At 37.1% G+C, this 13,813-nt stretch overlaps 1 protein-coding gene across 1 annotated transcript in view; it reads left to right on the forward strand.

Moving 5' to 3' along the window:
• The window catches only part of LOC140159973 (uncharacterized), a 161,872-nt gene that overhangs the window by 114,503 nt on the left and 33,556 nt on the right, over positions 1–13,813 (forward strand). The window contains exons 19-25 of the mRNA XM_072183240.1: positions 2,888–2,911; positions 4,341–4,703; positions 5,098–5,211; positions 5,910–6,118; positions 6,927–7,064; positions 11,728–11,883; positions 13,018–13,177. Of these exons, the coding sequence (XP_072039341.1) occupies positions 2,888–2,911; positions 4,341–4,703; positions 5,098–5,211; positions 5,910–6,118; positions 6,927–7,064; positions 11,728–11,883; positions 13,018–13,177 (1,164 nt within the window). The remainder of the gene's footprint in view (positions 1–2,887; positions 2,912–4,340; positions 4,704–5,097; positions 5,212–5,909; positions 6,119–6,926; positions 7,065–11,727; positions 11,884–13,017; positions 13,178–13,813) is intronic.

Below are 13,813 nucleotides of genomic sequence, written 5' to 3' on the forward strand. Positions count from 1 at the left end.
ATTGTTCATATTTTAGCTTCATTTCATGAAAATGAATATTTCAAAATAGATATTTAAAACATTGTTTAAGAAACAAACCAAAAGTTTGATGATATTCTGCAAATGAAAGTGTGTACAATAGAAGGATTGGGCTATTCTATTTAAAATCCACACTACCCCTGTGGAAAATTTTAGAAATGTCTTTCACAGGGGGAGTATGAATTTAAAACGGAATGAACACATTAGCAGCTCCATTTGAAACACACCCTCCCTCAGTGGAAGATTTGGATTGAATCTTTCTCAGTGGGTGTATGAAATTCAAATGGAGCTGCCCAATGTGTTCATTCCATTTAAAATTCATACTCCCTTTGTTGAAGACATTTCCAAAATCTTCCACAGGGGGAGTGTGGATTTTAAACAGAATGGCCAAAAATAGTGAACCAAAATAACATTTACCTACTGGATTTTAATTGTTCATTTTGAACATTTCTTTTAATTAACATTTTATATAAACTAGATTAAAATTGTATATAAACTAGATTGAATTAATTAGTTAAATTTGATGTAATTTAATTTAAATTAAATTAAATTAATTAAAATGTAAATAATTACTTGAATTCAATTATTACTGTACATCCTTTATGGCTGTCCCAAATAATGAACCACAATGACATCGTTTAATTATTCAACCGTGAAGCATATTTGAATTTTTAATATACCAGAGTTGTGCAGTACAAAATACAAACAGGCAAAACAATTGTGTATTTAATTTATACCAGATGTGAAAATTCAAAATTGAAGGTGAACCCATTTATTCATATTTCGGGGTCAGTTGAAAAGGGGAATACAAATCTCTTTTGTTTAGGGCTACTGGAGTATTATCTGTTTATTTTCTGTTTTCATGGCCTTTTGGTTTTGAGGAATGACATTTTTGTGTGCAATAGTCCATGATGTGGGATTGGTCAAAATTAGGTTAATACTAGTTGTTTCTCAAAATAAAAGAAAGTTAGCAGACCTGAAAAAAGATGAATATTATGGGTGTACATTGCCCCAGGCACTTTAAGTAGGTGTTCTTTATTGTTATACATGCATTCAAATTCCAATAAAATGGTTCAATTGGATAGTACTGCAGAAATGTTCAGAAGAATCTCAATTGCAATGTTATATGTAGTACTAGCAGATCCGTAGCCAGGGGGTGGGGGTGCAACGCTGCTTTATCTCTAAAAAATAGCAACATTTTGCCCAAAATGTCAAAATTTAGATAAATATACCCCAAATTATGAAATTATGTCAAAATTTAGATAAATATACCCCAAATTATGAACTTTCTGTGAAATTTGTGTAAAATATAGGCTCCAAAAATCACTGAATTGTAGAGGGGGTAAAGGTATGCTTTTGGCCAGAATGAAGAATCTACACCCCTGCAAATTAAATAGTAGTAGTACTGTCTGTTAAACTCGGAGAAATAGTTTTTGAGTTTTTGATTTTATGTAGTACTAGCAGGTTCGGTGCAGGGGGTGCTATGCAACCCCCCAAATTGTCAAATGTCTGATTTGTCTGTAAAAAAATGGCCAAATTGCGACCAAAATTATAGATAAATATACCCCAAATCATTACATTTGTGTGAAATTTGTCTAAAATATAGGCTCATTAAATCGATTATAGAGGGGGTATAATAGGTTGACTAGAATGAAGATATCTTTTGAAAGGGCTACATTTTGAAAATCAGCATGAAACCCCATGAAAAAAATCCTGGCAGGTCTGAGTACTAGTAGTAGTACTTACTGTTAAACCCAGAGAAATAAGGTGGGAAAAAGTCAGAAAAATAGAGTGCAAAACAATACTATCAATACCTTTGGTCAGGAAACCATACACATCGTCGGCCATATCACAAAGTGATGTATTTACAAAATTTGGAGAAAAATTAAAAATTTCATTTGTACTCTTGATTAAAACATTATTGTCGATTAAAACCTGGTTAAAAGTAATGCAATATATCATGTTTTCAATGTAATTCACTTGTCACTATCAGAACATAACTTATTCTGCAAAATATCAAATATTAAATTAAATACATCACTATGTGAAAAGGACGAATGACAATGTCACTGTTTAAATGACAAATATGCCGTGCAAATACATCACTATGTGAAACAGTTGCGCAAATACATCACTATATGAAAAGGACCAATCATTTTACTGTGTAATGACAAAGTCGCGCAAATACATCACTATGTGAAATGGCAAATTCTTCCAATTGCAGATACAACATACTGGGCTTATGCAGTATAGATGATCGGCATATGTTATGTGATACAACATAATTAAATTAATTAATATCGTCCTAATTAAGCTACTTTGAGGCATGGTTTATGGTGAATACATAGAGTAGAATATAACAAACTAACTTGATGTTCCAATTTTCTCAAAAATGTCGAATATGTCACTATATGTGATACAGCCGAAGACAGGGGTGCATTTTACGGTATATGCCCAAATGCTTTTATGGGGGGGGGGGGTAACTTTACTGTCAAGCTGATAGCAACTTAAAATCAAACATGATTTCGAGGGTTCTAGTGGAGTTGAGCATTCAAAATGGTAGCAGGAATTGTGGGACACCCTGTATTATAGCCATTATGTCGTTAGAAAAGATTTTGCTTCCATATGCGATGTAGTCTGATCAACCCAGGCCAAAGAAACTTAAACATCTATAATTACAAACCCACAAAATATGCTAATGTTGAAATCCTTGCATCCATATCTTACTTTGTCACAAAGTTTAGTGTTTTTACAATTCCAATTTTCTTTAATGAGTATTTTACATTTGTTTTCTCTCTGTTTTGGCCTGTATCTCTATTGGAATTGTTACAACAATGATGGTTTCCATGGTGATGGATCATGTGTACAGATGTCATTTGTCCTGGTGATGATGGTAAGTACAGAAACATATTAAAGAGGAAGTCCCGCCAGAGCAGTTCTGGGGTGAACCAAACCTGCCTGGTTATCAAATTAATCAGTGATAAGGTTTTATCTGAATTTGACAGGTGCTATATTATTGCATCAAATTTTAGAGATAACATTGTCACTGATTAATTTGATAATCAGGCAGGTTTGGTTCACCCCAGACGAACTGCTCTGACGGGGCTTCCTCTTTAAAGTGACACTTTTGTTTGTTTGTTTTTAATAGCTTTTACGAACAAAAATGTAGCATTCTTGGTTTTGTTGTTATTTTATGCATATTTATATCACAATACAATGCACCTCCAGCAGCTTGCTGAGGTGAGGCCAAAATATGCAGTGCATCATGAGAAAAAGTCCACATCCAAAGTCAGCGTAATATGAATACAATATGGTGGCACATCTTATTGTGAATCATGAGAATTTGAAATATTCTATTTCAAATCTGCTATAGGCCTACCACCGTTGAAAATCTGCCATACCACCATCTTCCACAGAGGGAGTATATTTTTTTAATGAAATTGGTTAGGGATAATTATTTTCAAACCCATACTCCTCCTGAATATGGTTTTACCTATATCTTCCAAAACTGGATGGAAGTTACCCAATTGTCTATTCTATTTGAAACCCATACTCCCTCTGTTGAATACTTTATTATTGAAGACCGTTATAGACCGAATTAAAAAGACTTGTTTGCATCTGACTTCTTGTCAACCAGAAAAAAAATGCCGTACTGCGCAGGTCGGCAACCAATCACGCCGCGCCTTTGCCCTGACGTCAGACGCAAACTAGTCTTTTTAATTCGGTCTTCAATTATATAGTTTAATCTTCTGCAAGAGGAGTGTGAATTTCAAATTGAATAGCCCAATAGCACTCATCCCCTTAGCGTTTCTTTGTTAATTTGTGTTTGTACATGTGTACAGTTGCGATGCACATACAACAATTGTTTTTTTTAAGAGTTTCAGTAGATCACAGGAAAACCGTAAGGCAATGTAAGTTTTCATGGCATTTGTTTCCTAAGCTGAGTTGAGGTCTTGTGGGTAAAAATGGAGCCAGGGAAGATAACTTACCCTTCCCAGAATCCTTTGCAAAATGATATATCACCTCATTTTATCAAATGACACTCCCATTACTTTGTACAGGTTCCTTTGTTTTCATTTTGAGAATAGACTGGCTAAACATGGGTCGATAGTCAAGAAATGAACATATTTTTGCAAGATCTGGATGTGCTCTGTTCAGTGGGGTACATTTCATCACTATCAACCCATGTTGCACTAGACAGCACATCAGTACAGTAAATTAAAATGGGAGAAATGTACTATGGGAAGTGTAATTGTCTTTGGAATAGAGCAGTGCCATAAATATTGATTTTTTAAACTCTATTTGTTTACTTGTCATTGCAGGGTTTGATGTTCTTCATGAATGCGTTGAAGCTGGCTGTGACTGGGGATGTTTTGAATCAATCAACTACCCAGAACCGTACACGTCAGAGCACAGCGCCCTTTATCTCATTAGCGTAACTAGTACTGCGACATCAATCACCTTCAAGTGTGATAGTCCGTTTAAGATTGAGGAAAATAAAGATGTCTTGTTTGCCGGTGAGGGATCAGAACCACCGTTTCCGCTTGATTCAACAACACCAAATGTAAACATGTTTGACGGGTGCGATCCGCCTTCATTCACGATTACGGGGAGTATGGCTTGGTTGTATTTCAGAACCGATAAGAGTAAGAATGAGATGGGATGGAGATGCTGCTGGCATGCAGGTAGGTATACAGTTCCTGTAGCGTATGTCCTTGAGGGGTGTGCCAAGTTGCTGCACTCAAAGCAGTGGCATATCCATGGGGTGGCAGCTTCAGGGTCCACACCAGTAAATAGCCCTCATTGACTTTCAAGCAGGGTCCGGGAATACGTCTATTTCTTGACTCCAGAGCGACTCAGTTCTTCAAAACTTACCCTTTCTGCAAGTCGAAGGTCAGATGAAGACATCCATTGTAGAAATTATGTATGGAGTCCGGCATTTTTTCCAGAAAATGCCGACTAGATCACCCTATAGCCTATACAGCTTACACCACCTCACAAATAGCTTGGTGTTTCTAAAATGTAACACATTTTGAAAGTTTAGTAGTCATTAGTTATTATTCATCATTCATTTTCTAGATGATCCATGTGCGGATAATCCATGTAATAATGGTGGTACATGTGTAACCAATGCCGACGGTACCTACTCATGTGACTGTACAGATGGTTGGACAGGAGACAACTGTGAGACAGGTCAGTATACTTCAGCAACTTGGGCGTAACAAAAATTTGAAAAAAAAATGCATTTCGAATTAGTTTTACAGAGTTGGACAGCTTTGAGACAAACTTTTTTAAATTTAGCCTAAGAGGAATTGAGGTGTGCTATAAATTGCACTCGGACAAGGCAATTAAAGGTGTGCGCTTCTTAAAACTCAATCCTGAACCAATGGGATAAGTCACCAGTCCAAGGCATTGGTTAGGGCAGTGTGAATAGCCAGGTCTTGGCTCATAATATTACAAGCAGGCTGAGTTAAACAAAATTAAAAACAGAAAATATCACACACAAAATAATGTCAAGTGTAATTAAGCCAAAATGAAAACAAAATGCATACACATAAAATCACCAAACAAACATGTACATCATTTACCAAAACTTGACAGGTTTCTGCAGGACTAAAATTTTTTTTTTCATTTTTTTCTTTTCTTTGAGCCCTTCCCACCCCACACACATCTTGTATCTTCTTTTCATCACACTTTCTGTATTATTTTTCTCATCAACAATTCAGTTCTGTTGCCATGCGTATGGTGACCCTCACTATGTGACCTTTGACGGCAAATATTACCACTTTCAAGTCATTTATTTCTTTTCTTTGAACCCTTCCCACCCCACACACATCATGTATCTTTTCATCACACTTTCAATATTATTTCAATATTTTTCTCATCAACAGTTCAATTCTGTTGCCGTGCATATGGTGACCCTCACTATGTGACCTTTGACGGAAAATATTACGACTTTCAGGGCACCTGTCAATATCTCCTTGTGGGAGGGGCTTATCAGGGAGTGCCATTTCAGGTGATACAGCAGAATGTACCATGGGGATCCACCAACAGACAAGTCTCTGTTACTGAGGAGATCATTATCAACATCGGAGATTTTGTGAGTACACATGTAGCATAGACACTAGAAAAAAATGCGGAGTGTATTGATGTATAGTTGCATTCCGCATCTTACATGTTTGTATCGCATGGTATTGATTTACTTACTAAACAAGGGGGTTGCATTTTTATCCTGTAGGTGATAAGAGTTCTGCAATCTCATTGGTCAAACACCACTTGGATAAAAATCCGTATTACCTACGTACTCCTCATTAATATACAGGCAGGTAATAATTCCTGTACTACATGCGTAGTCCTAACGTGTGTGCATCTGCGTAACATGACTCGCGCGATATCCTAAGACTCACTTGGATACTTCATGCGTCACATGGCTGCACTGTTAAAAAGCAAGGAAGAAACTGGCCTACTTTTCAGTAAGATTATCAAACTTAAGTCCTTCAGCAAAATTTACGAACAAGTTGGAAGATAATAAAATTCATGTTCACTAAAGGATAGAATTGTAACCCCCTGTTTGTTCTCACGAACAAAGAGGGGGTAACTAATAATATTGCTTGTGTTTTCCCAAATTTTTAGTGAAGATTTTGTTACAAAAATAGCAAAAATTGCAGAATTTCTCGTGTATGAGATAGGTTAAGACAGCATATCTCAAGAAATTAGACAAATCTGTGGGCTGAATGTTGATGCATAAATATAGCAGCGTGTGTGCAAAATGCCGTGCATGCATTGATTTTGTCCAATTTCTCTCTTGACAAATAATACGGAATGAATAAAACGGTATTAACCTGTAAGTATCTGTCAAATATTGGTATGATAATTATGGTACTTTTTTGTGCTTATTTCTTTGACAGCAAGTAATACTGAAACAGGATCTTGTATGCTGTGTGATTGATACGATAAATGGAGTCACGTACGTCTTCGATCCTTGCACAATGATTAATGGTTTTACTGGGTTTTCTGTGTATTCAAATGCCCCAAATACCTGTGTGGTAAGTCATTTGTATCAAATGGGCTATTCCACTTAAAATCCACACTACCCTTGTGGAAGATTTAGCTAAACTCTTCCACAGAGGAAGTATGGGTTTTGAATAAAATAGACAACTGGGTATCTTCCATGGTGGGGTGTGGATTTCAACTGGAATAGCCCAATTTTGTAATGATTTGTTGTTTTTCAATTCCAATTCCAAATTCGCTTTTAAAAATAACAAAAATATAAACCAGAATCCCTGAAATTTTTTATGTGCAACCTTTCAGACATGCTTAAGTGTCAACTTCAGTGTGCCCTCTTCCATATAAGGTTTGTGATGAGTCACTGTGCTTCCAGTTGAAATAGAGGCCATCTGCCTTTTCTGCAGGATCCGCCATCTTGTGGATACTGCCATTCTGCATGTCATGCATTAGACATTATACGCCCCCGGTTATGCAGAAGTCGCAGCGCATGACGCACCTCTTCAGTCATGCATCAACACGGTGATCTTAGCAACAAGGCACTCTGTACCCATATGGAAAAGTAGTCTCTTTTGCTCAAATAAAAGGGGTCCCACAGTTAAGCAATGGGAGAAAATTGTCTTTTTCACTTTCAACTTCAATTATTATAAAGGGAAAGTCTTGTATTTTTTGGCTCACTCTTAATTGTCTCATGTATATATTCAACTTTACTTTCCCCAATTTTGTAGGAAATCTGATGAAAGACCTCGTCGTACAGGAGCACTAAACACCGCGAGGTATTCCCAAAATCTCACTCGATTTATGGCGAAATACACTGACATGCACCCCGTGTCATTAAAGTAGCGTGCTATAGACGGCCCTCACTTGATAATAGTCAGTCCGATTGACTTGGCTCAAACGGTATTTCATCGAAATACTTTGCCAGATTCTCCTCTCTAAAAAGGAATCTGATTGGTTACAAAATGCTGTCGTACCGTAGGAAAAACCATACCCTCTTCCGTAAAGCTCTGCTTAGTGTGTTGTGTGGTAATGTATGCATTGTGCATTGACCTCGAATGCTTCTGTACACACAGCGTGCACACACTGGAGTCGAGTATAATTTATTTAAAGAGACTTTCATAGGAAAACTTTTCCATATGACAAGATGGTGGCATTATTGACGTCACAATGACTACCCCTATTCACACAACCCCTATGGAAGACATGTCCTTAATCTCCCACACAGGGGATGTAGATTTAGAGTCATCCATTCAGGTAACCCCATTTGAAATTCTCTCTCCCTATGTAGATAGGTCATGTCTTCCATATAGGGGATGTATGGATTTGAACTGGAATAGACACAATATAATGCTTAAGCCATATATTGAACTGGAATAGACCCATTGCTTAATCCATTTTGAACTGGAATAGACCCAGTGCTTAATCCATTTTGTACTGGAATAGACCCAATGCTTAATCCATTTGGAACTGGAATAGAGCCAATGCTTAATCCATTTTGAACTGGAATAGAGCCAATGCTTAATCCATTTTGAACTGGAATAGACCCAATGCTTAATCCATTTTGAACTGGAATAGACCCAATGCTTAATCCATTTTGAACTGGAATAGACCCAATGCTTAATCCATTTTGAACTGGAATAGACCCAATGCTTAATCCATTTTGAACTGGAATAGACCCAATGCTTAATCCATTTTGAACTGGAATAGACCCAATGCTTAATCCATTTTGAACTGGAATAGACCCAATGCTTAATCCATTTTGAACTGGAATAGACCCAATGCTTAATCCATTTTGAACTGGAATAGACCCATTGCTTAATCCATTTTGAACTGGAATAGACCCAATGGTTAATCCATTTTGAACTGGAATAGACCCAATGCTTAATCCATTTTGAACTGGAATAGACCCATTGCTTAATCCATTTTGAACTGGAATAGACCCAATGCTTAATCCATTTTGAACTGGAATAGACCCATTGCTTAATCCATTTTGAACTGGAATAGACCCAATGCTTAATCCATTTTGAACTGGAATAGACCCAATGCTTAATCCATTTTGAACTGGAATAGACCCAATGGTTAATCCATTTTGAACTGGAATAGACCCAATGCTTAATCCATTTTGAACTGGAATAGACCCAATGCTTAATCCATTTTGAACTGGAATAGACCCAATGGTTAATCCATTTTGAACTGGAATAGACCCAATGCTTAATCCATTTTGAACTGGAATAGACCCAATGCTTAATCCATTTTGTACTGGAATAGACCCAATGCTTAATCCATTTTGAACTGGAATAGACCCAATGCTTAATCCATTTTGAACTGGAATAGACCCAATGGTTAATCCATTTTGAACTGGAATAGACCCAATGGTTAATCCATTTTGAACTGGAATAGACCCAATGCTTAATCCATTTTGAACTGGAATAGACCCATTGCTTAATCCATTTTGAACTGGAATAGACCCATTGCTTAATCCATTTTGTACTGGAATAGACCCAATGGTTAATCCATTTTGAACTGGAATAGACCCAATGGTTAATCCATTTTGAACTGGAATAGACCCAATGCTTAATCCATTTTGAACTGGAATAGACCCATTGCTTAATCCATTTTGTACTGGAATAGACCCAATGGTTAATCCATTTTGAACTGGAATAGACCCAATGCTTAATCCATTTTGAACTGGAATAGACCCAATGCTTAATCCATTTTGAACTGGAATAGACCCAATGGTTAATCCATTTTGAACTGGAATAGACCCAATGGTTAATCCATTTTGAACTGGAATAGACCCAATGCTTAATCCATTTTGAACTGGAATAGACCCAATGCTTAATCCATTTTGTACTGGAATAGACCCAATGCTTAATCCATTTTGAACTGGAATAGACCCAATGCTTAATCCATTTTGAACTGGAATAGACCCATTGCTTAATCCATTTTGAACTGGAATAGACCCAATGCTTAATCCATTTTGAACTGCTTAATCCATTTTGAACTGGAATAGACCCATTGCTTAATTCATTTTGAACTGGAATAGACCCAATGCTTAATCCATTTTGAACTGGAATAGACCCAATGGTTAATCCATTTTGAACTGGAATAGACCCAATGCTTAATCCATTTTGAACTGGAATAGACCCAATGCTTAATCCATTTTGTACTGGAATAGACCCAATGCTTAATCCATTTTAAACTGGAATAGACCCAATGCTTAATCCATTTTGAACTGGAATAGACCCAATGGTTAATCCATTTTGAACTGGAATAGACCCCATTGCTTAATCCATTTTGAACTGGAATAGACCTAATGGTTAATCCATTTTGAACTGGAATAGACCCAATGGTTAATCCATTTTGAACTGGAATAGACCCAATGCTTAATCCATTTTGAACTGGAATAGACCCAATGCTTAATCCATTTTGAACTGGAATAGACCTAATGGTTAATCCATTTTGAACTGGAATAGACCCAATGGTTAATCCATTTTGAACTGGAATAGACCCAATGCTTAATCCATTTTGAACTGGAATAGACCCAACGCTTAATCCATTTTGAACTGGAATAGACCCAATGGTTAATCCATTTTGAACTGGAATAGACCCAATGGTTAATCCATTTTGAACTGGAATAGACCCATTGCTTAATCCATTTTGAACTGGAATAGACCCATTGCTTAATCCATTTTGAACTGGAATAGACCCAATGCTTAATTCATTTTGAACTGGAATAGACCCAATGGTTAATCCATTTTGAACTGGAATAGACCCAATGCTTAATCCATTTTGAACTGGAATAGACCCAATGCTTAATCCATTTTGAACTGGAATAGACCCAATGCTTAATCCATTTTGAACTGGAATAGAGCCAATGCTTAATCCATTTTGAACTGGAATAGACCCAATGCTTAATCCATTTTGAACTGGAATAGACCCAATGCTTAATCCATTTTGAACTGGAATAGACCCAATGCTTAATCCATTTTGAACTGGAATAGACCCAATGCTTAATCCATTTTGAACTGAATAGACCCAATGCTTAATCCATTTTGAACTGGAATAGACCCAATGCTTAATCCATTTTGAACTGGAATAGACCCATTGCTTAATTCATTTTGAACTGGAACAGACCCAATGCTTAATCAATTTTGAACTGGAATGGACCCAATGCTTAATCAATATAAAACAGGAATAGCCCCATTGCTTAATCCATTTTGAACTGAATAGACCCAATGCTTAATCCATTTTGAACTGGAATAGACCCAATGCTTAATCCATTTTGACCTGAAAAAACCCCAAGGCTTATCCATTTTGAACTGGGAAGAACCCAATGCTTAATCCATTTTGAAATGGAATAGACCCAATGGTTAATCCATTTTGAACTGGAATAGACCCAATGCTTAATTCATTTTGAATTGGAATAGACCCAATGCTTAATCCATTTTGAACTGGAATAGACCCAATGGTTAATCCATTTTGAACTGGAATAGACCCAATGCTTAATCCATTTTGAACTGGAATAGACCCAATGCTTAATCCATTTTGAACTGAATAGACCCAATGCTTAATCCATTTTGAACTGAATAGACCCAATGCTTAATCCATTTTGAACTGGAATAGACCCAATGCTTAATCCATTTTGAACTGGAATAGACCCAATGCTTAATCCATTGTGTATCACATCTTCGATCCTTTCAGTATCTAAAAACAGATTTTGGACTTACTGTGAAATGGGATGGTCGGTACAACGTGGATGTCTGGATAGTTGGTGAATTCTCTGATCTAGTGGAAGGTCTGTGTGGAAATATGAATGGTAACCCTGATGACGACTGTATGAACCCAGCAGGAGATCAGGTATGTTTGCATCTAGCACAAAGAGGTCGAAGGCCATGGAGAGTTCAAATTTTAAACTTTGTTCAATTGTGGGTTGAATCCTCCTTATAAGGGAGCATGAAAAATGTCAAACTGAGGTCATCCTATGTCAAAGGTCATGTAAAGGCTGAGGTCATCCTATGTCAAAGGTCAAATGTTAAAGTATATCCAATTGGGGTAAACTTGGTGAAGAGAATTCTCGATATGAAAGGCATGAAAAAGTCAATCTGAGGTCATCCACGGTCAAAGGTCATATGGTAAAGTTTGCCCAATTGGGCTTAAACTTGGTAAAAAAATACTCAATATGAGGAGAACATATCAAAAATTGAAGAGGGTCATCAGGGATCAAATAATATCACTATCATGCTGCTGGTGCTGCTTGTTTGTTTGTTTTATTTCTTCTTTAACCTGGGATACTCAATCAGTTCATAACACAATTAATCATCTCTGTTCTTCCTTGAGGTCCTAGAGGGCAAAGGCTGCTGTCACAGCTAATGGTGCTCTACTTTTAAAAAAGATCAGTTTCATTAAATATTTCTACAAAAATAATGATTATAGGTCTTCATACTTTAATCATGTATATGTATATAGGATGGCCATTCATTTTAGTATCAGAACAATAAAAACAAAAGGATGTTAAGTACTACTATTGTCAAGCTAGCTCAATTGATAAGGCGTTCGACTATGGTGCAAGAGGTTGCGGGGTCGAACCCTGGTGGTGCCTAATATGCTCTCGTGGAAAAATTGAGTTAGCTTGAAATTCCCCTGGACAAGGAACTCACTGCTAATTTGTCTCGTTGTAACCCGTCGAAACTCGGGAGCTGATCCTGGTTGCGATGGTTATTTGTGGTATGTCTAGGGTGTGCGCTCTTGAAGCAGCAAAGTCCCTGATTTGTTGTTTAATGGTTTATGGAATGATGTGGGGCCATAGTGGTCAGCGACAACCTGTAAAGTGTGCTGAGGCTTGTGGATCAACGTCTAGGCGTTGTGCCTGTGCCTAGCGCACTATAAATCACTGCGCTTTTTCTTTTCTTTTTTTTACTATTATTGGCTATATCTCAAAATCAATATTAGCGACAAATAACTCGTATAGCTTGTTCACATCACATATTTCAGCTGAACAATCCAGTAGTTTTTGGCAATAGTTGGGCACAAAATCCAGATGAATGCACACCTGTGGATCCCTCTGCCTGTGACTATTATCCTTGTGATGAGATTGATGAAGAACTGGTGGATTATGCTGATGAACTCTGCTCTATTCTCTCTGATAAATGGGGTAAGTAAATTAGTTTTATGTGTTTTGTAGAAGTAAAAGGGGAGTGTGGTGAAATGCTGATGGCGTATGGAGTCATAAAATTTTTTCAAAAAGTTCATATAGTGCATTTTTTCAGAAGATTCAAAGTGTTGTAATTTTGCTGCCACTGGTGATCAGATTCGGATCGTTCCAAAAAGTTCATATAGTGCATTTTTCCAGAAGATTCAAAGTGTTGTAATTTTGCTGCCACTGGTGATCAGATTCGGATTGTATCAATAACTCAAGGTCCGTTCATACTACGCCGCAATTGCTTTTCGATGCTGTGCATTGTCGATATATCGATTACTTTTTGCTGCAACTCATCACATTTCCAAGTTAAAATGTTTAACGCAATGCAGTATTTGCAGTAGGATGCAGTGCAGCAACGCACCACACTGCAATTTTGGCATAGTATGAATGGACCTTAAGACCGGTTGCAGCCAAAGCGCAGACCTATCTGCCCTTAGATTTCCACCAATTACATGTGCTGCTCCATAAATTCCAATGGGTGGAGAAAGTTCATGATAACCTAAAAACTAATCACCAATTTTGAAAGCCGGCCAGGAAACCGGAGATCCCAGAGAAAACCTGCTAGAGCGAGCATGGATCGGGATATAC

The sequence above is a fragment of the Amphiura filiformis genome, chromosome 9 (genome assembly GCF_039555335.1).
Source record: "Amphiura filiformis chromosome 9, Afil_fr2py, whole genome shotgun sequence".
In the NCBI taxonomy this organism is placed as follows: domain Eukaryota; kingdom Metazoa; phylum Echinodermata; class Ophiuroidea; order Amphilepidida; family Amphiuridae; genus Amphiura; species Amphiura filiformis.